The following is a 25,066-nucleotide window of genomic DNA, read 5'->3' on the forward strand; positions in this document are numbered from 1 at the left end:
GCTATTTTTTCGACACAAAATTGTTGAAACTCGAGTTTCTCGAAGTAAGTGATCGGTTTTTAGATCTTTTTGGTCTCTTCAGTCGGAACTGAAAATTCATGGCGACTCGCTCGCTCTTCCATAGTCTTAGATGGTGAGTCTCCCTCCACCTCTCTATGTCTCCTACTGATTTCGTATTTGTTTCCTGAGATAATTGATTCACACTGCTTCTTATGAATTTAGTCGATTGACGAATAATGGTGTTCTCGGAAGCAATTTCATTCGAAACGCCGAATCGTCACGATTCTCCAAGTCGTACAATGCTGACGCAGCAATCGGAAACTCCCTTGTCGAGGAATCGGAGGAGAAAGACGATCTGAAGAGCAGGATTTTCAGATTGAGACTTCCGAAACGTAGCGCGACTACTGTTCTCGAGAAATGGATTGGAGAAGGGAATCAAATGACTATCAATGAACTCCGAGAGATCTCCAAAGAGCTTAGGAGAACTCGCCGTTACAAGCACGCTCTTGAGGTACTAACATCGATCATTTCCTTTTTCATTGGTTTTTCTTCGTAGCTCCTAGTTTCTAGATTGATTGCACAATTTATGATTTGTTATGTGTTGCTGCACAAAACTGCATTCTTCTGGGAGCTAATTCAAGTATTATTAACAGGTTACAGAGTGGATGGTACAGCATGAAGAATCAAAGATCTCAGATGCTGATTACGCCTCACGCATAGATCTGATTTCAAAAGTTTTCGGGATCGATGCAGCTGAACGCTACTTTGAAGGTCTGGATATAGATTCAAAGACAGCTGAAACCTATACTTCTCTCCTTCATGCTTATGCTGCCTCCAAACAAACCGAACGAGCCGAGGCCTTGTTCAAGAGAATCATTGAGAGTGATAGTCTCACTTTTGGTGCCATCACATACAACGAGATGATGACTTTATACATGTCAGTTGGGCAAGTTGAGAAAGTACCTGAGGTTATTGAAGTGTTAAAGCAGAAAAAGGTTTCTCCGGATATTTTTACTTATAATTTGTGGCTAAGTTCATGTGCTGCAACCTTTAATATAGATGAGCTTAGAAAGATTCTTGAAGAGATGAGGCATGATGCTAGTTCCAATGAGGGTTGGGTTCGGTATATCGATCTTACTAGCATCTACATAAACAGTAGTAGAGTAACTAATGCAGAGTCTACTTTGCCTGTCGAAGCTGAGAAATCTATTTCGCAAAGAGAATGGATCACATATGACTTCCTTATGATTCTGCACACTGGTCTAGGGAACAAGGTTATGATAGATCAGATTTGGAAGTCTTTGAGAAACACCAACCAGATATTGAGTAGTAGAAGCTACATTTGTGTTCTTTCATCTTATCTAATGCTTGGTCATTTGAGAGAAGCCGAGGAGATTATCCATCAGTGGAAAGAGTCTAAAACGACAGAGTTTGATGCTTCTGCTTGCTTGAGGATCTTGAATGCTTTTCGAGATGTTGGTTTAGAGGGAATAGCCAGCGGCTTTCACTTGATCTTGGTGCATAACAAATGCAGCTTGGAGAATGAAGGATCATCTTAAGATGGAGAAATAAGTTGGTGAAAATTTTATGCTCTTAGCAAGAAGAATCAGATCAAGCTCATTAATCATGGTGGATGAATAAAATAGAGGTTTCTTCTCTTCACTGTGATTCTTAAATATCTTTTTGTTCTTTACGTGGGAGGTCATGAGACACATAGATTTCCTCACCAGAAGATTTTGCTGCATAGTCGGAAGATGTGTTTCCTTAGGCAAGGTCCATAACATTTCATATGTAACGTCAAATTTCAAAAAGTCCAAATTTTACAACAAAAAATAGATTGTGGAGGTTTTTCTTGTATGGTTGTTGTTTAATAATAAGTCTACAAAATTTGTTTTTGGTATAGAAAAAATGATAGTTTGAAAGGTTAGAGCAAAATCCTAGCATGTAAGAAGCCAAAGAAGGTTCCATTATTAACACTCGAGTTTATTACATGAACATGATACACAAACATGTTTAGACCCATGAGAGAAACAACAGAAGCAAATAACATTACAATAGTACAAAACTACAAGGCCTTTGAAGAGCTTAAGAGCCAGAGAGATTAGAAAAAACAAAAAAGATGACAAGTTATGGGATTGATAGCAACAGAAGAGTAATAATGAGACAAGAGAGAGTGGGGACATAGATTTTCACCTAATGAAAGTGGGAAGATTTCAATTTCCACAAGTCACAACCACTCCAAAAATTTCAATATTTGCCTTTTTGATTTTTCTTCATCCACACCCACCACCACCAGACCTTCACAGAGATATTATTATTACTCACGAGTAAAGATAATTATTAACGATCAATGAGCACCAAGACTTTGCTTTTTTCCCTTCTTTCACTTTTCTTCCACTCCAAGCACAGAAGAAAGTGACTTTTTTTTGGTTCTTTTTTGAGAGAGCATGCCAAATCCAAAAGTAAACCACTATTGATCCAGCTAGATGAACAGTGGATACGGTCCCACTAGGGTCACCAGGCGTGTTCTAATTGTTTCAAACCCACGTTAATGAATTTGAGAGAATCTTCTTCATCAGTCCTTTACCTCATTGATTATCTTTTGTCCCATGTCTTCTCTTTAACCAACCAAACATGCCTTATCAATAGGACAAAAGGGGTTGTAGGTTTTTCACCAATGGTTATTCAAACCCTTTGATGAGTTTAAGCTTTGCTTCAGCAACTTGAGGTAATCAATGGCTTCGTCTAGTAGTAAAAGAGCTTCTTTTCCCTTTGCCCCTGGAACTACACTCTCCAGGATTCTCAGAGCGGTGTGAATCTTGTCTTTTCTTGACTGCTCGTCGCTCAAACCAGAACCCGTTTCTTGTTTGCTTGAAATGTTTGATTCAGGAAGGTTTTCATCTGATAAGCCTTTGACTTTAGTGGTGCCCACAAGGGATGGTGATGAGTCTCTGTACGAATGGTCCAGTAGTTTCTGTCTTTTAAGAAGTGGACCATCAACAGTGCTTTCAGTTTCATCCAGCTCTTCTGTTGTTATGTTGCACGCTTGTTGTTCAACTGTGAATGGAGAGTGACCAGTGCTCATTACTTCATCATCACTTTCCCAATCATCATTATCGTCATCATCAGAATACAGTAACGCGTTGATTTCCTCAGTGTCTTCGTGCATTTCCGAGTCTTCTTCGCCATTTTCATGATCTTCATGTTGCAATATCTTTTCTTGAATGGCATGATCTTTACTAAACCCTTTCTCTGGGTGTAGGGCACCGAGAATGTTCCCTCGCTCTGCATCCATAGAAGAAGGAAACCGCAGAGGAAATCCACATTGTAACAAACGAGTCTGCTCTCCCGACTGATCGAATACTATAAATCTTTTCCGAGAAGACTTGAGTGCCCCCTCTGGAGCAGCACCGTTGCTAGATCGCCCATTCAAACATGAAACTTGTTTTCCACAAGACTGCTGATCATATCTAGACAATAAGGCTTGGAACGGTGGCTGCAAATAGCGAAACTGATGCTCAGCTGCATAAACTTTACCGAGTTCCGGAAAAGGAATTCCAGGACGGAAATACTCAGTCGCCTTGTCCTGGACACAAGCTTGAGGATTTAAGCCTAATGGCAACCATTTCTGCTGTTTGGTATCAAGAGGCATGCTCTTGCAGTTTAAGCCAAGGGAACTTTACAGGAATACAATACTGCACGAAAAAGGAAAGGGACTAATCATTGGACATGGCTATGAATGAGACAACTACTAGTAGCCCAACTCAAGAAAGCAATAATCCATAAAGAGTCAAAGATTCAGTTAGCATACCGATTGTGGAAGCTGTTGCTCAAATGTGTGGAACGCAACACTTGTTGATTCTTTCTTGAAACAATCGTATAAGAAAGTAGAGACAAAAAGAAAAAAGGTGCCAGCTCCAAAAATACAAACACAAGCTCACAAACCAACTACGTCACTGGTTTGAGTATATGTCTAAAGTATTCAGCCTGCAAGTGGAACAGAGACAAAAGTGTTAGATAAGAAACACAGGACTATGAGATGAAATGTGACAAAAAAAAGAGTATAATATCATTTTTGCTGCAACAAACCTGACAATTATCCATCGGTTGGAAGCAAGCAATAACTCTCACTACAATTGTTGGTCTGCTAGAGTCTCCGTTGTTCTCGTACTTGAATGTTCGAAATCTTGTTTGACCAGCTGATTGACTTACCATAATAATAACTTTTCCAAACTCTCGAATGTAAAACTAGTGTTTCTCCACAGAACAGAGTAAGTCACCAAAAGACAGATGACTTGAAGAAGAAAAAGAGAAGCTTTAAGGGTTTAGATGATCCTATACTGGTCACAGTGGAAAACGTAGAAACGTTGGGATCCCATTATTAAAGAGTTTAGAAAAGGCTGAGGATTTAGAAGAAGATTGAAGATGGGGTTTTTCAAGGCAGAGAAAAAGTTTACAGAATAACTCGGCAATACAGATTCAAGCTCACAACTTTACGGTACACATCAACAGACCTTGTGAACCAACTCATGCTGTTTTTCTCATTCACTGCTTTGTTGTGATCCAGAGAAAGAGAGAAGAATTCTGTTACAAAACAGAGAATCATCTCATCAAATTCCAGTAATAACAAACCAAAGAAACCAAACATTCACAACAATTGAAAGGATAGAGAAACCATAAACAGCAGAAGAAGATAAGTACATGTTCTGCAGCATTGAACAAGTATAATTTATTTTAGCAAAATCAAGAACTAAAAGCTTGGATTTTGCAAGCCAAGCTACGAAAATAGAAGAATTTATCCGTTTTGGTAACGATTTAAACACATTTGCATCAAATTCGCTGATAATTCAACTTTTTCGAGGAATAAAAAAACAGAGAGAGCACAGCGACAAACAATGGTTAAGTGAATCCAAGAAGCGTACATGGAGGAAAACAGAGGAAGATCTATGCGTGGAGATCCAGAGAGAGTGGAGAGGTTTATGAGACGAATTCACGAAAGCTTGAACGGATAAGAAACGAGAAAGCGGAATATTATTTCGAAAATATATTTTTAGCAAATTCACTAAAAGTGGGCGTGAAGACTGAAGTGTGTGACATTGCTTTATACATCTTCTTATTTCTTGTGACGATTTTACCCTTTTCCACCACTTTATTTACCGTCAATAATGGAGACCAGGAAAAGAAAAAGAAAAAGAAAAAAACAGTTCACATCAACCAAGTTTATTTCAGATTTTTTTTTTTTTTTTTTCATTTTTCTTTCTCTTCCAAAATTTAGATAACCAAGCTGGAACATCAACTCTAAAAACTCATTTGAGCAAAACATAACACCATCTCCATTGCCCAACTTTATTTTCTTCTATTTTAATATTAACTCAATTTAAGAAGAAATATAATTAATTTTACTCTATTATATATTTTAGAATAGAGTTACTACTAAAATAGAAGAAAAATGTAGAGATTACTCTATAAATAGAACAAAAGACAACTTACTCTATATTTGTTTTCTATTTTAGAGAAAACTTTATTTTAGAGTCATACAATGAAATAAAATACCTTTAAAATAGAGTCAATTTTAAAATAGAAGAAAAAATAGAATTGAACATTGGATATAGTCTTATTATTTTGATTTTTTACTATTCTTTTTAGTAGAAATTAAAACTAAAATACACTTTAGTATGAGTTTCAATTCATATTTCTAACACATATTTTTTATAAAGAAAAATTAAATTTATTTAATTCAGTTCAATTTAAATTTATTTTAGAAAATACATATAGTATAATTTAAAATGCATATAATTTTGAATTGAATGGTAGAAATAATCTAAATATTTTTATTAGTTTGGATGGTTGCAATGGGACGAGGAGTAGAGGAGGTGGAACGTAGAATATATGTAATTATGATGTATAATGGCAAACCCTCGCGATCCATAATTTCAAGCCATAAATTAATAATTATGTAATATCATAAACGTGAGAATTTCTTAGTAGTTCGTTAAAGTAAAGCCATTATATGTTCGTCTTCTTTTTAACTTTTTTTTTTTTTTTGGGGGGGGGGGCAACGTTTTTTCTTTATAATTATGAGCCAAATAGTGGAAGTGAGTTTTTAACCATTTTGGTGGTTTCTATAATCATTATTTTTAAAGTATTAACCTTTCTTTTTAGGTGTGTGGGTGGGATGATTTGGAACATTTATGTCTTTACGATGACGCGATACAAATTGAACTATATACATTGTAACATATTTGACTAGTTTAGTAGCTAGCTAAATAATACAATATTTTTGACGTGGCTTATAAAACACCAATTTAGCCCACTCGTTTTTTCATATATAATTACGAACTATTGTACATGATATTTTAATAAGTGATTGAGGTGAAAAACGTTGGAGCATCCACCAAATTCCATGATCATAGGAGAAAGAAAAGAAAACGAATAAAGAGGTAAGCAAGTTTGGTGAAAGAAGAAAAAAAAAGAAAAAGAGAAAGAGACGCAAGTGAATGATTAAAAAAATGCACAGGGAATTAAGTGCTTAATTGCCTTGATGACTTCTTTTTCTTTTTGGAACATTTTTTCTAAAGATTTTAATTTCTCGTTGAATCTTTTTTCTTTATTTTGATGTGATATGAGATTTGAGAATAGTCGTTGCCGTGTGAGATCAGTGGACCCAAATGCCTACTATGTACTTCAAAATTCTTAAAATTTTAGGAAACAATTATTATGTGTTCTATTCGGAAGCAAATCATTGAAACATGTTAAAAGAAAGACAGTTAGATAGAAATTTCAGTGTGAAAAAACAAAACATAGAAATTTCAGTTCACATAATTGAGACTGGGCTTTGGTTAGATGAGTGGAGTGGCCATGCAAAATGGAGCCTAAACATGGCCTTGGACTTATTTTGGGCCATGTCTCAGCTTTGGATAACTCTTATACAATCTCATAAAACAAACACCAAATTGCCACCAGCTTCAAACTCAAGTAAAAAAACTTTAGAAAGATTTTATTTCTCTTTTATAGAGATAATATGATCAAAGTCAATAAAAGAAAAACATTATTGTTAATCTTATTTTCTTATAATTTTTTGCATAATTTCTAATTTAGATTTTTACAAACAAACAAAAGAAATTGTAATTTAGAAGCGATATTTCATATTTTCTGTCAACCAAGAAAATAGAACATAGTACCCAAAGAAAAAAAGGAATATACCAAATGAAGGTCCCCAGCAAAAGTATATCCCCCAAGTCCAAGAGACTTGGACCGTCCGAAAAAGTCCCTTTGCTTCAATCACTATCAGTTTTCGCATTTACTAAAAAAAATATTTGTGCAAATAAATAATTTATTTTTATACAAAAATCTCTAGTAAATATTACCTTAATCGCTATATAATTATTTTCAAAATATTTTAAACGTATATGAAATGTATGAAGAAATATGGGAATCTCAAACATTTATTAACCTAACTACTTGAAAAAAATTAATCAAAATTTAACGTCTTTTAACAGACCACGAACTTGTTCCAAGGTAAGGAACAAGATCATCGTGAACGGTCCTTGCCTCGTCGCCGTCGGAACAAGCCCTTTGTACAAAGCCATTGGTCCTTCCTCTGCCACCATCTTCACCGCACAATCCAACGGTCCACCGTAAATCTCCTTATCCGCATTCATCATCCTCGTCTTCACAACGTCGATGGGATTCGACGCCACCGCCGCGACGATCCCCGCCGCAAAACTCGCCGCTACATGCGTTCCTATCCCTCCCGGCGTTCCACGGCCACCAGCTACCAAGATTTCTTTGACGTGATCATACGTAGCGAGCTGAGAAGCTGTCACGATCATGGCACGGTTCACGGTTAGCCATGAGCCACGCCATAAACTTGAAACGCCTTCTTGCCTTGCGATCCTGTCGATCGCGTCCACGACGCTCTTGTAGTTTCTGCGACGGTTTAACGGCAAGCTTCCGTCGGCTTGCATTCTCACCATCGCCACGTCAGCAGGATTCCCGACGACTGATCCAACGGCTCCTGCGATGAGTCCAGCTGTGATCTTGGTTACCAATGGGAAGTTACCTGTTTGGAATTATCGTTTACGTTTAATTTATTTGATCTTTTGTGTAATAATATGGAAAAAATTCGAACCAAACAAACCGAAACTGTTTAAGATCGAAACCGAACCAGCATTTGTTTATAAATCCATTGGTTTTCTTATTTAAAACCAATAACCGAGAACTGTAAACGACTTTTAGTGTAATCAAACCAAACCAAACCGAATAAAAACCAAAATTATTTTTTGAGTAATATTGTTGCCGATCGAGTTTAGTATTATTACCGGTGAGTTGATCAGTCCACCTTCGTTTAAGAAAGTCGTATATACCCATACGGGTGGCAGAGTAAAGCATCTGACGGAGGATGGTGGCGGAGACGCCGGAGAAGAGAGCGGCGGGTCCTTCGGTTTTGACAATGTGTGCCCCTACGGCGAAAGGGGTCATGACGGAGCGCGTGGAAGAAGACGGCGCGTGAATGTGTAAGGGTAATAAGGAAATGCTGCCGATGAGAGAGTCAAGAGCGAAAACGGGTCGGTAAGGTTTCACGGGAAGATTATGATCAAGGCTAAGATTAGGGTTAGGGTTTTGGTCGAGCGAGAAAGAATGTTCGCCTTGAAGCTGCATACGGACTTTGATGAGGTCTAATGGGTGAGTCAGAGCTCCGGCGATGATTGCGGCGATGCCACCTTCAAGAAATGGTTTGAAGCCCATTGAAACGATTACCGGAGGATTTTATTGTAAGGAGAGAATGTTTTGAGGAATGGGAATTGAAAGAAAAGAAGAGTTTGGGAGATAATAGATCTTTTGTAATAAAATGTTTGGAGAAGAAGAAATGAAATTGAACAAGTTGGAATGGAAGAAGACAAACTACTTGAGAAGAAAATAATGCAACGAGTAGTTGTGTTTGTGTACTAGTCCTGAATTACGGGTTCCAGCTTTTAGCACAATGTTTCTTGTTTTGTCTTGATGCACACCTTGGCATTACAGAAAAAGAATAATTGAAGCTAGAGGAATAAACCAATATTGGTCAATGAAACCAATGTTCTATATCTAACATCTACTCATAAAATTTGATGTTTCATTAAGACGAACGTCATATACACCGACAATTGACACATTATATCTTTAATTAAATATCTTACATTACATGATTTACTTAAGAGTTATATATATATTTTTTGTACCACAAGAGATATACATATTACAAGAGAGAATTAGTACGAGATTATATCAGGAGCGTTTAGAGACTCAATCATGACATGGTGAGGACTCTAATACTGTAATACATATGTAATCTCTCATCTTTAACCAAACACAAACCAAAACTATAATTGCATATATAGTTTATATAATCATTTGACGTTCTTTACCCATTGATCTATGGCTTCTTGTTAGAAACGTTAACCTCTTCAACTGTTGATGTAGGTTTTGTCTTTTCAGTCTTTGGCAAACCGCCATTAACACCGGGAATAGGAAAGCTCGGAAACCATGATGGAAATTCAAATGTTGACCCTTCTGGCTCTTCTGGTTCTTCGGGCTCTTCAGGAACTTCGGGTTCTCCAGGAACCTCAGGCTCTTCTGGAATCTCAGGCTCTTCTGGAATCTCAGGCTCCTCCGGTGAGGGCAGCTCCGGCTCTTCTGGAACTTCCGGCTCCTCAGGTTCTGTGTATTCTGGAACCTTTTTGACCTCTTCTTGCACCAGAGAATGACTTACTCTAGCAGCAAAACTAGGTGTAGGGAACAAGAGGGACGATGAAATAAAGACAAGGAACAAGACCGAGGAGACGAGAATAGGAAGGCGAACATTAGTCATTGTGATATTCTTGAATCGAAACCAACTTAGAAAGATGAGTTAAACAATGTTGTGAGTATAGAGAGTTTGTGTTTTGCTATATATTGTTTACAGAATGGTTTCTTAAATAATATTGAGATGAGAGAGATCTTAGAATGTAGATTCATAAGAGTCAAAAAAATTTGGTGAGAAGATCTCACTGCACGATTGTGAGAATGTGATGTTAGTCTTCAACAAACTCACCTATATTTCATTATACGTCTTAGTTGTATAACCCCTTTTAAGTTTACTTTCGAACCTAATATATATACTTGTTTTAAAGCTATTGATACTAAACATTACAAGAAATCTTAAAGTTAGCAATACCTATATTGTATTTTACGTCTCATATGCATCACCCCTTCTTTACCTGTGAACATTCATTATTAATACATTTACATATGATTTTATTATTTTATCTTGTAACCGTTTCAAGTGAAAAGTGTATTTTTACGCATTATGTAGATTATTAAAATATATAAGGATCAAAATCAAATAATTTTAAGACTTATAAAATAAAATAAAAAATAAGACTGAGATAAAAAAAAAAAAAAATTAAAGACTAACTCAAGTCCAAACTCATAATGGTATTAAGTATTATAGAGAAAATCACCAAGAATTTTTTTTACGATAATAAGAAAAGTTTAAAGACACTAGAGTGTCAGAGACATGATGATAAGAAGATAGATTTAGATGAGCAAAACAAAAGAAATTGTAAAAGCAGAATGAAGTCTTGAAATGGCTTCACTTGAGAGGGATAAACCTAGAGGAGTGTGTAGCACCATGACCGGGCTTGCCGTGCCTAACGGGTTTGTAAGTGATTGAGAATTCCGCAAGGTAATGTCCAATCATCTCCGGTTTGATCTCGATTTGGTTAAAAGTCTTTCCATTGTACACACCAATGATGCTTCCAATCATTTCAGGCATAATCACCATGTTCCTTAGATGGGTTCTCACTACTTCGGGCTTCTCACCAGCTGGTGCATCTAGTTTCTGGTTTAAAGTAAATTAGAGACTAGTGTTATTATAATAATCAAAGCCAACCAATCAAAAGGCAGATCCTAACTAAAATTATTGTTATGTTGGGAGATCACAGACTAATAACAACTATGACACAATAACAACAGAGATTTATATTGGAAAGTTAGAGTTTTACCGCTTTGCGCAATTTCTTGATGAGAGCCATAGGCTTCCTCGTTAATCCTCTACTCATCCTACAAAATAATCAACATAATTAAACAAAACCAATCATTTAAAACAAGAGTTATATAATCTACCAAAATTTTTGGTGGGATCAAAACCTTCTTCTTATACGGGAAGGGAAGAGCTCGACAAGATCATCAGTGGGCATGTCAAGAAGAGCATCGAGATCGACTCCTTTGAAGGAAAACTTTTTGAACGTTCTCTTCTTCGCAAGAGCAGCTGCGGAAACATCTGGTTCGACTTCAGCCTACGGATTTCGACAGAGAAATTTAAGACCATGATGGGTTCAAGGATCTAACAATCGAATAATTAAGGTTTAAAGAGATGGAGATCAAGAAACTAACCATTGTTCTTGGTTTGAGAAGCCGGGAAAGTGACTGCAACTAGGGTTTTGCTATGGAGATACGACAAGAGACATAACTTGGCACCCAATATATATATATATATATATATATATACACAGATGTATTATAGATCCTACAGTGTTTCTGTTTAAGGAAACGTCAATAAATATTTACCAATTATTACATTATTGTCTTTCTAAAATAACATATGAATCAATATTTAAATATTTTTCTTCCCTTATAATAGAAAAACTTCTTTTTTTCTTACCTTATAAAAACTGATAATTAAAACATATAAATACACAATTTTCCCCCAAAAAATCAAAACTTAATTATTAGTTTAATGTAAAATTAACTGATTTAGGATAAAATTGGTCATACATTTTGTATTTATCTTCGAAATACAAGGAAATTATGTACAGATATCTTATAGAAATAGATATATAGTTTGTGAATTTCAAAAAAGAAATTGAAATTTTCTTCTATTTATAAATAGGGTCATTGTGTTATTTTTTATTTTCAATATACAACCATCGATCTGCAATACAAAGAAAAAAAACTAAGCAATCCAGATATTGATTTTTTTTTTTTTTTGAAGTTAATATATGCAGTTTAAAAATGCAATTGAAAGATATCTATCTATAAATCCTGAATTATTTTCTAAATTTAAAGTAATACTCAATAAACAGAGCAAAGTTTAATAGATTATAAATAAAAAGCTCTGTATTATTTGAAGGCATGAACAAGAGTTTGAACAAAATCTAAAGGAGAGAAGAGAAAAAGAAAGACAAAATGTTCTAAAAGAAAAAGAAACGAAAGACTCGAATTTAGAGCATAACAAAACTCCACAAGAGCTTGATTATTCACTTGAGAGGGATAAATCTGGAGGAATTGGTAGCACCAACACCAGGCCTACCATGCTTAACAGGCTTATATGAGATTGAAAACTCAGCCAAGTAATGTCCAATCATCTCTGGTTTGATCTCGACCTGGTTAAAAGTCTTTCCATTGTAAACACCGATGACGCTTCCAATCATTTCAGGCACAATGATCATGTTCCTTAGGTGGGTTCTCACTGCTGCTGGCTTCTCTCCAGCTGGTGCTTCAATTTTCTGCTCATACAGAGAGAGTCACAACCTTTAGCGTTTTAAAGCCATTTGCTTGCAAAAATCATATATAGAGAGGCATGAATCTGAGAAGACACAATCTAAGAAGACACGTTCCAGGGCAAAGATCTAGTTAGAACAAAGAATTATTGATGGAGAAGTTTGAGTTTTGTACCGCTTTCCGCAGTTTCTTGATCAAAGCCATAGGCTTCCTCGTCAATCCTCTAGAGAACCTATTTACATAACAAAACTGATCAGTCTAAAAAACAAGAGACGATCTACGAAATTGAGACAAAGCTCTCTGGTTCAAAGAGTCCTCTAACCTTCTACGGATACGGGAAGGGAAAAGCTTGACAAGATCATCAGTAGACATGTCGAGAAGAGCATCAAGATCGACTCCTCTGAAGGAAAACTTTTTGAACGTTCTCTTTTTTACGATTCCAGCCGCAGCAACCTCTGGATCCGCCTACGTATTTTCCCAATACGAGAAATTACAAACGTAACGACGGAAATTTTGATAAATGATCTACACTATTAAGAGACAAAGATTAAGAAACTAACCATTGTTTGTTTGGAATTGCTGAAAACCTAAAAAACACCACAGAGCCTCAAACAGTGACTGCGCAAACGACAAACAACTTAACTTAAGCAACAAATATATACTTGGGCTAAACCTAGTAACATTTATTTACTATTAGGTACATGTATTTTGGATTTTATTTTCTTTGAGGCCCATATATTTGGAAAATAAGACGTGCACAAACTTTATCTCAAGGGATTTGGTCATTGGTGAGTGAATCTCGGGATTTGCCGTTGAGTATTAGATAGAGAAACCTCATAATCCAGATTTAATTGCCTGGTAAACAACAACACACCTAAACTCCTGCGAGTCGATAGTTTTCTTATCAATTTGTAACAAACAAACATTCTCTACTACTGTAATCCTCAAAGTGTGTCTAATTGTGTTAAAGGTTGTTTGCAACTCTGCATCATACAAAAACATATTATTTTCTATGTATGGTTCTTGCTCCAGGCTCTGATCTCCCTCGGGGACAACAGGTTTCCAGATGACACAGATCGAATTGTAACCGGAACAGCCGAATTTCGATTATCCAACCTCTGCCCACCAGTAGTAAACTTGATCTCCTTCAACGCATGAACGGATAAAAATCTATATATGAGTATGAACTAGCCATTGCTGATAGTAGATTTTCCAAAAAGTTTTGAGTCTTCTTTAAACGAATGGAACAAGAGTTTAGACTCATCTAAAGAAGAGAGAATCGCAGCAGAGTAGCCAAACAGAGAAGTACAGACAGACAAAATGGTCCCAAAACTGACAAAGAAGGAGGACCCTATAATTGCATAATGAGATCTAACAAAACAAGAGCACAACACAGACTCTGTATGGTCTTCACTTGAGAGGGATGAACCTGGAGGAGTGGGTAGCACCAACGCCAGGCCTACCGTGCTTAACTGGCTTGTACGAGATGGAGAACTCTGCAAGGTAATGTCCAATCATCTCAGGCTTGATCTCCACTTGGTTGAAAGTCTTTCCATTGTACACACCAATGATGCTTCCAATCATTTCAGGCACAATGATCATGTTCCTCAAGTGGGTTCTCACTGGTTCTGGCTTCTCACCAGCTGGTGCCTCTCTTTTCTGGTCACGCATAACAAAGCAGTAATCTTTAGAAGTTGAACCAATTTGGTTGCATAGAACAAACACAAAACTTCTCACGCATTTCTAAGTAAAGCACACAGATGCAATGAGAGGAAAACACATAGCTCACAACGTAGAATCAGATTCAACAAACATAGAACAGTACCAATTCAAAACAGTTCTAATTAGTAACGAGAGAAATTAGGGATCTTACCGCCTTGCGGAGTTTCTTAATCAAAGCCATAGGCTTTCTCGTCAATCCTCTAGAGAACCTATACAAAGAGAATTCAAATTAGTCAAAACACATGAGATGATTCTACAAAGGACGAAACTTTTACTGAGTTCAAAAAGCCTAACCTTCTGCGAATACGGGAAGAGAAGAGCTTGACAAGATCATCGGTAGACATGTCGAGAAGAGCATCGAGATCGACTCCTTTGAAGGCGAATTTCTTGAACGTTCTCTTCTTTGGAACTCCTGCTGCTGCAACCTCTGGTTCCACATCAGCCTAGAGAGTCCCATTGGAGCCGAATTACAAACCCACAAATTTCGGAAATGTGATAGCAGTAGTAGAATTAGAGAGATGTATGTAGATAGAGGAACTTACCATTGTTGGATCTCGGCGAAAGATAAGGTGGATAAACTCTAAATCTGTGGTAGCTTGCGTTTTCCAAATGAGCAGCGAAGAAGATGCCTTGTTCGGCGGATCCAAATATATACGAGGACCTTGGCTAAACCCTAGAAGTGAAATTATTTTAAAGATATTTATTGTTAGTGAATTTGACTTGACTTTTATAAATCCAAGTTAAATTATGTATTTTCAGATTAAAAACTTTGTTGTCAAATTAGTTTATAATAGACTGAAAAATGTTTTTAAGTTGTTAGTACTTATCTCTCAATTGTATTAATCCAAACCAGTAGATTATAGATTTTGGTGATAAGTACATTGTTTCTAAAGTTTGTATTTGTTATTTGCGTATAAATTTTCAATGTCCACACTAATAGATTGCTTCTTGAGATCAATGAGTTGGGACACCAATGTTATGTTTTCCTCTGTGATATTTAAGTCACTCATATGAAGTGCTTTATGATACGAGTACGAGATTATGAACTCATATCACTAAAAAGTATATTAAGATTCAACGAGATGTGTATCAAACATACCAACAAGCAGTGGCGGATCTAAGAATTATTTTAATCCCGCGCACAATATAATTAAAAATAAAATTAAATAAAAAATATTAATATAAAAATAGTTTCTTAAAAAAAAGTCTATAAAATTATCCTACGTTCTTCCATACTCTGAAATCTTTTGATCACTATCTCATTTGTCACTTTATCAAATAATTCCCTTTCAACAAAACAAACTAGACAATCGTTTAGAAACTGATCACCTATACGGTTGCGCAATGTAGTCTTCACAATCTTCATTGCAGAAAAGCATCTTTCAACAGTAGCAGTGACTATAAGTAAAGTCAAAACTAGCTTCAAAAGTCGATAAACCAGAGGATGCGAAAGATATTTCCTTGTCTCGATCATAACGCGTGCAAGATCTCCTAGACTCTTCAAATTAGCAAACATTTCATCTTCTCGAATATTGTCAATGTAAAGACCAAGTTGATGCTCGAGTGATCTCTGATCGACATGAGTAAAATCTTGTGGATAAAACTCAGACAATCTCAGAACTTTCAACTGATCAAACTCATGAAACGAATCAATACGGCTTAAAGAAGCAACACAACTAAGTAATTCAGTGTTTACCTTATCGAAACGATCATTAAACTCTTGAATTTGCATATCTAATACAGTGTAAAAACACTCCACTTGATAATGATGGAAGTTGGTCATGTTGCTTCTTTTTCTTGGCTTTTTTGGATTAACAAATTCTCCATCCATAATAACCAACTCAATGTCATGCTTCTTACAAAAAGAAAAAACTTCATTAACCAAAGAATCTCATCCATCATCTCTGAGCTTGCATAATTGTTGCTTGGTAGATTTCACTAGTGACATAGCATTCAAAATGTTTTGGTCTTTCCTTTGTAGAGCCACTGATAAACTATTTGTGAGTCCAAGAAAAAGCAACATCAACTATAAGAATTTTTATGGGTTTTTTTGTTTAATTATTTTGGGCTAAAATATTATATTTGTTTTAATTGAATTGAGTTGAACATTAGAGTAGGGCACTTGACGTTAGGCCCAACAGATATTCCAGCAAATGAATTAATTATATAAAAGAATATATATATATTTTTTAAAGAGCGTAGGGCACGTGCCCAACCCTCTCTTGCTGTGGGTCCGCCCCTGCCAACAAGGCAACAAAGGCAACAATGGAATCAAAGTACAAGTATGAGTGTAATAACAATGACGAGACAAATAAGGTACAAGGATCAAGGATGAGATGGGATACAAAAAGCACATCTCTGTAAAATAGACAAACAATACAAGGGGTGATACGACAATTTCAGTAAATTAGAATGGGCTCCAAAGTAGATGGGCCTTCTTCTGGTGTAATGGGCTTAAGGAGATCCAGGAAACTTTGGCATTGTAAACGCCGGCACTTTGGTTTCTTCTGGTTTTGGCAATTCCGGCAACTTTGGAAAATCGAACTTGGGAAATTCCGGCATCTTCGGTAACTCTGGAAACGTCGGCAATTCAGGCTTCTGAATCTCCGGTAACTTAGGCATCTCTGGTTTTGGAATCTCAGGTAACTTAGGCAACTCTAGCTTCGGAAATTCGGGTAACTTTGGCATCTCTGGTTTAGGTAGCTCCGGAAATGTCGGTATCTCTGGTTTAGGTTCCTCCAATAACCGGCGAGCTCCAACGGATACCGGAACAGAAAGCAATGCAATAAGACATATGATCAGAAATGGTGAAAGTAGAGAAGCAGAGAAACTCTTCTTCAATGTCATTGTTTCCTTGCAAGCTTTTTATCTTTCTTTCTTTCTTTGCTTTGTGGTGTTGTTCTTTGTTTTTGTGATGAGCTTTGATCTTTGATTGAAATGTCTATTTAAATGTGTCTTGTGGAAGAAGAGAGATGGAGTTTGGTGAGAATAACATATTTAGAGTTTAGAATATAAAAAGTTCGTTTAACTTCTCTATCTGTATATCTATATTGTCACTTTCAATCTAGCTGAAGTTTAGGTTTAAGTGTTGACGTGTTCATGTGTTTGGTTTATACGTATTATAGAACATATATAATCCTCGTATGAGAAAGCACGTTATTATACGTTTAGCTTTTGTAAAAACTTTGGTTAATCTTAAACTAAAAAGTAAATTTTAGAGATGGAAAGACAGAGTATTACAGAGCATAACAGAGCATTAGGGCAGAGTAACAAACTAACAATTAACAAAGCAATCAAACAGAGCATTAGAGAAAAATAAAAAAGGAACCGCATTTGATGTTTGAGGCGGTGAGTAATCTTTGAAACCAAGTATACATGTTTGATTCAGCTGCTGATAAAGAAGATGTCTCTCGAGAGAGTAGACGAAGTCTTGCACGAATAATACGAGTGATTCCTTCTAACACAATCAATTCCATACAACACAATTACACTAACAGAAACGATAACCAAATTTGTAAATAATATGAAACACAATCAATTACATTAGGTTATGATATTCAAATCCATTACATAATGTTTACTTATATGAATTTGATTAGTAATTTTGTAGAGCAACAAAAAGGTTATAATTCCGTCCAAAAGATGACAAACATTTGATGCTAGCGTAGTAGCATTAACAAACAAGAAGAAGATAGCCGTCGAAAGTATCAGAACAGCTAAACTGATATAATTGAGGGATTAGACCTCATTGTATAGCTTTTGAACAGAAACATGTCTTAAATAAGTAACATAATCAATTAAAAAGTATATCAAATACAACGAAATCTGTATGGAAACAAACAATACAAAATATAACAGGATACAATTATACAAGTATAAGTGTATAGTCTTTACCCAAAAAAAAACAAGAACTATGACTATGAGACCAACCATACGACATGGTTTTTACTAAGGAAACAATGATGTAGACAGACATAAGTGCATCTCTGCAAATAGACAAATGGTATAACGGTAAAACGGTACTTTAAGATTGTGGGATGGGCTTCAAAGTAGCTGGGCCTTCTCTTCGCTTAAGGAGTTCCGGGAACTTTTGGGAATTCCGGCAACTTGGGAAGTTGAGGCATCGTCGGTAGCTCTGGCTTTGGAATCTCTGGAACTGCAGGTTTTGTAATTTCTGGAACCTTGGGCAGTTCAGGTTTTGGAACTTCTGGAATCTTCGGCAGTTCAGGCTTTGGAATCTCTGGAAACTTAGGAGCCTCAGACTTTGGAACCTCTGGAACCGTTGGCAATTCGGGCTTTGGAACCTCTGGCACCTTCGGCAACTCAGGCTTCTGAATCTCCGGCATCTTGGGCAACTCGGGTTTCTGAATCTCCGGCATCTTAGGTAACTCCGGCATTTTGGGCAACTCCGGCTTCTGGATCTCCGGTACCTTAGGAGCCTCAAGCTTGGGAACTTCTGGCAACTTTGGCAACTCAGGTTTCTGAATCTCCGGCATCTTAGGTAACTCCGGCATTTTGGGCAACTCCGGCTTCTGGATCTCTGGTACCTTAGGAGCCTCAAGCTTGGGAACTTCTGGCAACTTTGGCAACTCAGGCTTTGGAATCTCTGGCACCTTAGGAGCCTCAGGCTTTTCAGTCTCCATTAGCTTAGGCACCTCAGGCTTTGAATTCTCTGGAAACTTTGGCAAATCAGGCTTTGGAATCTCTGGAAACTTTGGTAATTCAGGCTTTGGAATCTCCGGCATTTTTGGTAACTCGGGCTTCTGAATCTCCGGTACCTTTGGTAACTCAGGTTTTGGAATCTCTGGCATCTTTGGGAGCTCAGGTTTTGGAATTTCCGGAAACTTGGGCAATTCAAGCTTGGGAATATCTGGCAGTTTAGTTTCCTCAGGCTTTGGAATCTCCGGTACCTTTGGTAACTCTGGCTTTGGAATCTCCGGGATCTTTGGCAACTCAGGCTTTGGAAATTCGGGTAACTTGGGCAACTCTGGTTTAGGGAACTCCGGCAACTTGGGAACTTCGAATTTAGGTAGCTCAGGCAATTTTGGTATCTCCGGTTTAGGATCCTCCAATAACCGGCGAGCACCGACTGAAAACGGATCAGCGAGCAATGCGATAAGACATATGATCAGAAGTGGTGATGAGAGAAGAGCAGCAGAGAGACTCTTCTTCATTAGTGCCATGTTTGAGCTTGCTTGAGAACTCTTGCGTTTGTTTCTTCTTTTGCTTTTGTGGTGTTTGTTGTTGCTTTGTGTTTGTGATGAGATTATGATCTTTGATTCGAATGGGTATTTAAAGGTGTTTTGAGGAAGAAGAAAGATGGAGTTTGGTGGGAAAATCTGTGCAGAGTTTTGAATAATAAAAAAGGTTCGTTTAACTTCTCTATCTGTATATCTATATTGTCACTTTCAATCTAGTTGAATTTTCGGTTTTAGTGTTTACGTGTTCATGTTTAAGCTACACGTAAAAAGGCTTAAACTTTGTAAACTAGAGAATAGCATTTTGCAAATACTATGACACAAATATCAATTATATAATTTATAAACTGTATACAAAAAAGCTAATGAAAATCAAGATGGGACTTGGATCAAATTATGTAAGTCTTAAAAACTCTAGTCATTTCGATATTGATTTTGAGATAAAAACACTAACTAATCAAAACTTGTTTTAAGGTGAAACGTTTGCACATGAATTAGATATTTGCAAGTATGAAAGGGCGATAAAAATATGATGTTTAGGTTTTGGCCGGTAATCTACACAACGACTTGGATTGTTTTATGGTTGTGTGTATGTTTGTTCTTTCTCATCAAAGTCATGTACAATGTATTATTTGATTCTCCGTCTTCAAAAATTCTTCACAAAAGAAAAATTACAGATTTGGGTAAAACTCAAGTCGGTAACAAAACACAGTTCTTCAATATAGCTTAATTGATCCCTTTTCTAAACAAAACTTCTTCTGCAGCCAAAATAAGACTGAGCCTATTTCCACCTGAAAATGAACATTCTGCTAGTTCTGATACTAACTCTAATCTGAGAATAATGCCTTACTTAGACGTCCCTCACAAGTTTTACATATAGCATTCCTTCATGTACTCAAACTAGGCATGATTCGCAACCAAAACATGCCACATAAAACCAGTTTATGGTTATGAACTTATATGATACAAAAGATTATATACCGAAAGCGTAATATGCACCAAAATACATAAACGGATTCCATCTAACATTGATTCCACAAACGAATCAAAATTAGGTCAGTTTCCACTAGGCATAAACATTAGCTAGCAATACATACAACATAAAGGACTAAGGGAACCACAAAACAAAAGATACAAAGCTTTACTTTTCACCAAGTAGCCTTGAGTTTATAATATACAACATTTGTCTACTTGCTTCTCTTCGCATCATATCTTTAATCATCATCAGAAATTGCAATATATATGTCAACATCATCGTTTCTTGGAGTAGCCTTCAAATTTGATTGCTGATCAGATGAACTTTGCCCTGTGCAGACGGAAAGATGTGAGATTGGCGACCAATTAGAGGTGTTAGGATGACTTGTTAATCCTACAGGGAACATAGCCCAAGAACCAAAGTAAACGCCTTCACCATTACTCTCCACAGGTGGCGTTTGCGTTTTAACCGCTTCAAACGCTTTCCTACACTGCTGACACCTCAATGTGCATTCCTCGTAACCCTTTGGGTACTCAAAAAGTGAAAAGCAGTAAGGACAAGCGGTCCAAAAGCTTGTAGCTGTAGGATTCTCCAAGGTCTCAGCTTGGCTCTGCAATGGCGAATCTTGAAATTTCTCCGATTGACCAGTTTGACTCAGCTGCAACTCTCGATCGTAAATTGATTTCCTTGGAGGATCAGAGAGGACATACCAAGCATCGGAGACGAGTTTAAGCGCTTGATCGGCGAAAGGAAGACGATTGATATTGAGTTTGAGGAGAAGAGTGAGTCTACGGTACTGAGTCGCGACGTGTTCAGGGCTTTGGGTTAGGCGGCTGATTCGAAGTACCGCGTACCAGTCTGGTACTTTGGAATCTCCGATTGTAGTTTCTCCGGCGAGGAGAGTGTCGGCGATGGCGAGGATATAGTCAGCTGCGTCTGTTCGGGATGGGTCAGCTTCGCATGCACGGATCGCAAATGTCTTTGCTCCATGAAAGTCACTTGAAGCCAAGAGCTTCTCCGATGTAGCAAGCAACTGATCTGCCTCCGCTCTGTTATTCTCGCCGCCGCCGTCGCTTACCATATCTCCGTTACTCTTTTTGCTCCTTTTTTATTTGTTTGCGTTAAATACAGAGCTTCTTTGCCAGTGGACCAAAAGGACCTCGTATATACATAACATTTTCATTATTAATCGTATAAGAAGAATGCAACACTAAGGGTATTTTTGTCATTAAAAAGTTTGCATGCGTTTCTCGATACGTATATACGAGTTTATACTTTATACGGTCGCTAAATACTTACATGGTATACAATCCTATTTAACTTTTTTTTTTTGGTTCAGGTCAAAACGATTGTCATTGTAATTAGGACATTTTTACCACCTGTTCGTCTAATTATAGTAAGTTTTTGTAACCATTTTTATACATAGGAACCATATATATTCGAATAACTCTCCCCTAACAATACGGTTTTAATATTTAACGTGAAAAATTGTCATGGGGTTAAACGGTAAGATCGGAGGTGGTGGTAAGACTGTGTTAACAGCCACACATCATCCTCTATTTCTTTTTCCTCCCTCACACTTGTGATCTCTCCAAAGAAAAAGTCTATTAGAGATCGATGAAGGATTAAAGACGATCAATAACGGAGATAGAGATCGATTACAATAATGGATGAAGAGTATGATGTGATTGTCCTTGGGACTGGTCTTAAGGAGTGTATCCTTAGTGGCCTCCTCTCTGTCGATGGCCTCAAGGTTTTCTCCTTGATTCATAATTTTCTTTTACCATTAAATTGTTTTTGTGCATCACATCCAGATAAAGCTTTAGGTTTATGTTTAGTTTTCGCTTTTGTTTTATTATAGTTATGAATATAGTATGCAAAATTGTTGCATAGTATGTCATCAATATATAGTTATGAAATATAATAATCCAATTTATAACATTTGATCTTTTGAATGAGTTTTTGTTGTTGCAAAACAAAAAGCGAAATTTTGTTTCATAGATCATAGGTAATTTAAATGTGGCATAGGAAACATATACAAGTTAGTAGATTTATTTTCAAATATGTGCAATCATTAACGAAATATAGTTTTTTAAATTTAATCTTGGGATCTAAATAGGTACTACATATGGATAGAAACGACTACTATGGAGGAGAATCATCCTCTCTTAACCTCACTCAGCTATGGAAGCGTTTTAGGGGAAGTGACACTCCTGAAGAAAATCTTGGAGCAAGCAGAGAATACAATGTCGATATGATCCCAAAGGTACATATTTGTGTACTGTTTATTGATGGTGAATATGTGTGAATTCATATATATATATATATATGTATTGTTTATTGATGGTGAATATGGTTTCTTGATCTGCAGTTTATAATGGCTAATGGACTCCTTGTTCAAACCCTAATCCACACCGATGTTACCAAGTATCTTAACTTTAAGGCCGTTGATGGTAGCTTTGTCTACAAGAAAGGCAAGGTAGTACTTTTCTTATCCTGATTTTTTGTTTTGGTAAGGTTACTTACTCTGAGATTTTGATCATCCGTACCACACGTGTGTCAGATCTACAAAGTCCCAGCCACTGATGTGGAAGCCCTGAAATCGCCATTGATGGGTCTTTTCGAGAAGCGACGTGCGAGAAAGTTCTTTATCTATGTGCAAGACTATGATGAGAAGGATCCTAAGTCTCACGAAGGACTTGACCTAAGCAAAGTCACTGCTAGAGAGATCATCTCGTACGTACAACGATTTTTGCTCCATCTCAAGTCACTTCACTATAGTTTCTTGCTTTACACGCTTTGTCTCTGTTTATTCCCAACAGAAAGTATGGACTTGAAGATGACACAATCGACTTCATAGGGCATGCCTTAGCGCTTCACAACGATGATGACTACTTGGATCAACCCGCCATTGATTTTGTTAAGAGAATCAAGGTAAAGTGTTTTCTTTTCTTCTTCAATAAGCATATGTTCCAATCTTAATCTCATTTTCTTTTCTGTTTTCTGGTGAAGCTCTATGCGGAGTCTCTGGCTCGATTCCAAGGAGGATCCCCTTACATCTATCCGTTGTACGGTCTAGGAGAGCTGCCACAGGTTCGTGTTCACTCTATTCTCATGTTTCTTCTTATTTTTACGACTTTTTCCTCTGTCTCAAACCTCTGTTTCTGTTTCAGGCTTTTGCACGTTTGAGTGCTGTGTACGGTGGGACTTACATGCTCAACAAGCCCGAATGCAAGGTTATGAACAACCTATAATCTCTTCTTTCTCTGTTTATAAATGATATAACTTAACTCTTTTAAAGATAGAAACTCATGAACCTTCAATATCATCCCTAACAGGTAGAGTTTGATGGTTCTGGAAAAGCTATTGGTGTCACTTCTGCAGGAGAAACTGCTAAATGCAAGAAAGTTGTATGTGATCCTTCTTACCTGTCTGAAAAGGTAACCCTAAACCCATTTCAACTGCAGTAACTGCTAAGTTTTTATACTGTCTAGTTACCTTCTAAGACGGTTTCCTTGTCTTTCAGGTTAAGAAAGTTGGAAAAGTAACTCGAGCGGTGTGTATAATGAGCCATCCTATTCCAGACACAAATGATGCTCACTCGGTTCAAATCATTCTTCCTCAGAAGCAACTCGGTCGCAAATCAGACATGTAAGATCATAGTCAAGAACACATTCAAATTACAGAAACATGCATGTATCTGATTTGTTTCTACTTTGAAACAGTTGAAGATAAATCTCTTGAGTTTTTGGATTTTGTAGGTACTTGTTCTGTTGCTCATACGCTCACAATGTGGCACCAAAGGGCAAATACATAGCTTTTGTCTCTGCAGAAGCTGAAACTGACAATCCAGAAGAGGAGCTTAAACCCGGAATCGAATTGCTTGGACCTACTGATGAGATCTTCTATCATTCTTATGACACATACGTTCCAACCAATATTCAAGAAGAAGATAACTGTTTCATCTCTGCTGTAAGAGAATATCACATCACAACAATTTGTTGCTTACGTATCTTATTACCTTTTTCTGATGTTTGTTGTTTTTGTTTTGTGTTGTCAGACTTACGATGCAACAACACATTTCGAGAGTACAGTTGTAGATGTACTTGACATGTACACCAAGATCACTGGAAAGGTATAAACCTCATCACTGGCTGTTTCTTGACTCACAAGCAAACGCAACATTTTGAATCCTAATAAGTTTTTTATACTGTCTTTTCTTTTGCAGACTCTTGATTTGTCTGTGGACTTGAGTGCTGCAAGTGCTGCTGCAGAGAATTGATAACTTGCGTTTTTCCTTCCGCTGAGTGGTTTTAAATTGCAAGTGATTGTTTATTTTTCTATTGGATAAAGACATAAAGTTCAAAGTAACACAAGTTTGCGTTTTTGTTCATCTTACTTAAAACACTGGTTGATTTTGCTTTCATTTGTATTTTTTTTTTTTGAGAAATACTTACCTTTCTAAGTTTATTTACATTTTTTCTTTGATTAACAATTTAACATTCCCAAAATTTCAAAAAGATTAGTTTGATACTTCAATTGCAATATTGGAACAAATAGGAGAAATGTAATTACATATACAATATTTTGTTTCACTCAAATAATTTCTCGTGTCTCTGATTGTTTCTGCCAATTTAAAAGTTTCAAT

The 25,066-nt window shown here is 36.7% G+C and overlaps 11 protein-coding genes and 1 pseudogene across 13 annotated transcripts, besides 4 other annotated features; 2 read left to right on the forward strand and 10 right to left on the reverse strand.

Annotated features, from left to right (window-relative positions):
- The first annotated feature begins 32 nt into the window (after positions 1-32).
- Positions 33-1,903, forward strand: AT5G09450 (Tetratricopeptide repeat (TPR)-like superfamily protein). Its single transcript, NM_120982.3, has 3 exons — positions 33-133; positions 223-511; positions 654-1,903. Exons 1-3 carry the CDS (start codon positions 99-101, stop codon positions 1,557-1,559), a joined length of 1,230 nt encoding a protein of 409 aa, NP_568214.1. The 5' UTR covers positions 33-98; the 3' UTR covers positions 1,560-1,903.
- Positions 1,904-1,972: 69 nt separating this feature from the next.
- Positions 1,973-5,074, reverse strand: AT5G09460 (transcription factor bHLH143). The gene is made up of 4 exons (NM_120983.2): positions 4,923-5,074; positions 4,090-4,584; positions 3,812-3,987; positions 1,973-3,695 (listed from the first exon to the last, which is right to left on the reverse strand). Exon 4 carries the CDS (start codon positions 3,650-3,652, stop codon positions 2,672-2,674), a length of 981 nt encoding a protein of 326 aa, NP_196508.1. The 5' UTR covers positions 3,653-3,695; positions 3,812-3,987; positions 4,090-4,584; positions 4,923-5,074; the 3' UTR covers positions 1,973-2,671.
- Positions 3,949-3,987: a sequence feature (AT5G09460.uORF1-1).
- Positions 4,090-4,215: a sequence feature (AT5G09460.uORF1-2).
- Positions 4,326-4,379: a sequence feature (AT5G09460.uORF2).
- Positions 4,454-4,531: a sequence feature (AT5G09460.uORF3).
- A 2,292-nt stretch (positions 5,075-7,366) lies between the features above and the next one.
- On the reverse strand, positions 7,367-8,930 carry DIC3 (dicarboxylate carrier 3). The gene is made up of 2 exons (NM_120984.2): positions 8,322-8,930; positions 7,367-8,062 (listed from the first exon to the last, which is right to left on the reverse strand). Exons 1-2 carry the CDS (start codon positions 8,746-8,748, stop codon positions 7,476-7,478), a joined length of 1,014 nt encoding a protein of 337 aa, NP_196509.1. The 5' UTR covers positions 8,749-8,930; the 3' UTR covers positions 7,367-7,475.
- A 166-nt stretch (positions 8,931-9,096) lies between these two features.
- AT5G09480 (hydroxyproline-rich glycoprotein family protein) lies at positions 9,097-9,936 on the reverse strand. The gene has a single exon (NM_120985.3). It carries the CDS (start codon positions 9,848-9,850, stop codon positions 9,416-9,418), a length of 435 nt encoding a protein of 144 aa, NP_196510.1. The 5' UTR covers positions 9,851-9,936; the 3' UTR covers positions 9,097-9,415.
- A 514-nt stretch (positions 9,937-10,450) lies between these two features.
- Positions 10,451-11,480, reverse strand: AT5G09490 (Ribosomal protein S19 family protein). The gene is made up of 4 exons (NM_120986.3): positions 11,416-11,480; positions 11,170-11,318; positions 11,025-11,082; positions 10,451-10,861 (listed from the first exon to the last, which is right to left on the reverse strand). Exons 1-4 carry the CDS (start codon positions 11,416-11,418, stop codon positions 10,613-10,615), a joined length of 459 nt encoding a protein of 152 aa, NP_196511.1. The 5' UTR covers positions 11,419-11,480; the 3' UTR covers positions 10,451-10,612.
- A 638-nt stretch (positions 11,481-12,118) lies between these two features.
- On the reverse strand, positions 12,119-13,153 carry AT5G09500 (Ribosomal protein S19 family protein). The gene is made up of 4 exons (NM_120987.3): positions 13,083-13,153; positions 12,845-12,987; positions 12,697-12,754; positions 12,119-12,527 (listed from the first exon to the last, which is right to left on the reverse strand). Exons 1-4 carry the CDS (start codon positions 13,083-13,085, stop codon positions 12,279-12,281), a joined length of 453 nt encoding a protein of 150 aa, NP_196512.1. The 5' UTR covers positions 13,086-13,153; the 3' UTR covers positions 12,119-12,278.
- Positions 13,154-13,242: 89 nt separating this feature from the next.
- On the reverse strand, positions 13,243-14,918 carry AT5G09510 (Ribosomal protein S19 family protein). 2 transcript variants are annotated; one of them, NM_120988.3, is made up of 4 exons: positions 14,787-14,918; positions 14,539-14,687; positions 14,396-14,453; positions 13,243-14,181 (listed from the first exon to the last, which is right to left on the reverse strand). In NM_120988.3, the coding sequence occupies exons 1-4, from the start codon at positions 14,787-14,789 to the stop codon at positions 13,933-13,935; spliced, it is 459 nt and encodes a 152-aa protein (NP_196513.1). In that variant the 5' UTR covers positions 14,790-14,918; the 3' UTR covers positions 13,243-13,932. The 2 variants fall into 2 exon arrangements, with proteins under 2 accessions (NP_196513.1, NP_001078554.1); NM_001085085.3 differs by lacking the exon at positions 14,787-14,918 and having other exon boundaries at positions 13,680-14,181; positions 14,539-14,744.
- Positions 14,919-15,451: 533 nt separating this feature from the next.
- On the reverse strand, positions 15,452-16,267 carry AT5G09513 (annotated as a pseudogene). Its single transcript has one exon.
- Positions 16,268-16,391: 124 nt separating this feature from the next.
- PELPK2 (hydroxyproline-rich glycoprotein family protein) lies at positions 16,392-17,206 on the reverse strand. The gene has a single exon (NM_120989.3). The coding sequence runs from the start codon at positions 17,089-17,091 to the stop codon at positions 16,699-16,701; it is 393 nt and encodes a 130-aa protein (NP_196514.1). The 5' UTR covers positions 17,092-17,206; the 3' UTR covers positions 16,392-16,698.
- A 762-nt stretch (positions 17,207-17,968) lies between these two features.
- On the reverse strand, positions 17,969-19,617 carry PELPK1 (hydroxyproline-rich glycoprotein family protein). Its single transcript, NM_120990.3, has one exon. The coding sequence runs from the start codon at positions 19,425-19,427 to the stop codon at positions 18,315-18,317; it is 1,113 nt and encodes a 370-aa protein (NP_196515.1). The 5' UTR covers positions 19,428-19,617; the 3' UTR covers positions 17,969-18,314.
- A 674-nt stretch (positions 19,618-20,291) lies between these two features.
- On the reverse strand, positions 20,292-21,676 carry AT5G09540 (Chaperone DnaJ-domain superfamily protein). The gene has a single exon (NM_120991.3). It carries the CDS (start codon positions 21,497-21,499, stop codon positions 20,657-20,659), a length of 843 nt encoding a protein of 280 aa, NP_196516.1. The 5' UTR covers positions 21,500-21,676; the 3' UTR covers positions 20,292-20,656.
- Positions 21,677-21,882: 206 nt separating this feature from the next.
- Positions 21,883-25,046, forward strand: GDI (GDP dissociation inhibitor family protein / Rab GTPase activator family protein). Its single transcript, NM_120992.5, has 12 exons — positions 21,883-22,171; positions 22,538-22,684; positions 22,790-22,897; positions 22,982-23,154; positions 23,241-23,352; positions 23,431-23,511; positions 23,592-23,654; positions 23,757-23,858; positions 23,945-24,069; positions 24,180-24,390; positions 24,479-24,553; positions 24,647-25,046. Exons 1-12 carry the CDS (start codon positions 22,085-22,087, stop codon positions 24,698-24,700), a joined length of 1,338 nt encoding a protein of 445 aa, NP_196517.3. The 5' UTR covers positions 21,883-22,084; the 3' UTR covers positions 24,701-25,046.
- The last annotated feature ends 20 nt before the right edge of the window (positions 25,047-25,066 follow it).

This window comes from Arabidopsis thaliana, chromosome 5 (genome assembly GCF_000001735.4).
Source record: "Arabidopsis thaliana chromosome 5, partial sequence".
In the NCBI taxonomy this organism is placed as follows: domain Eukaryota; kingdom Viridiplantae; phylum Streptophyta; class Magnoliopsida; order Brassicales; family Brassicaceae; genus Arabidopsis; species Arabidopsis thaliana.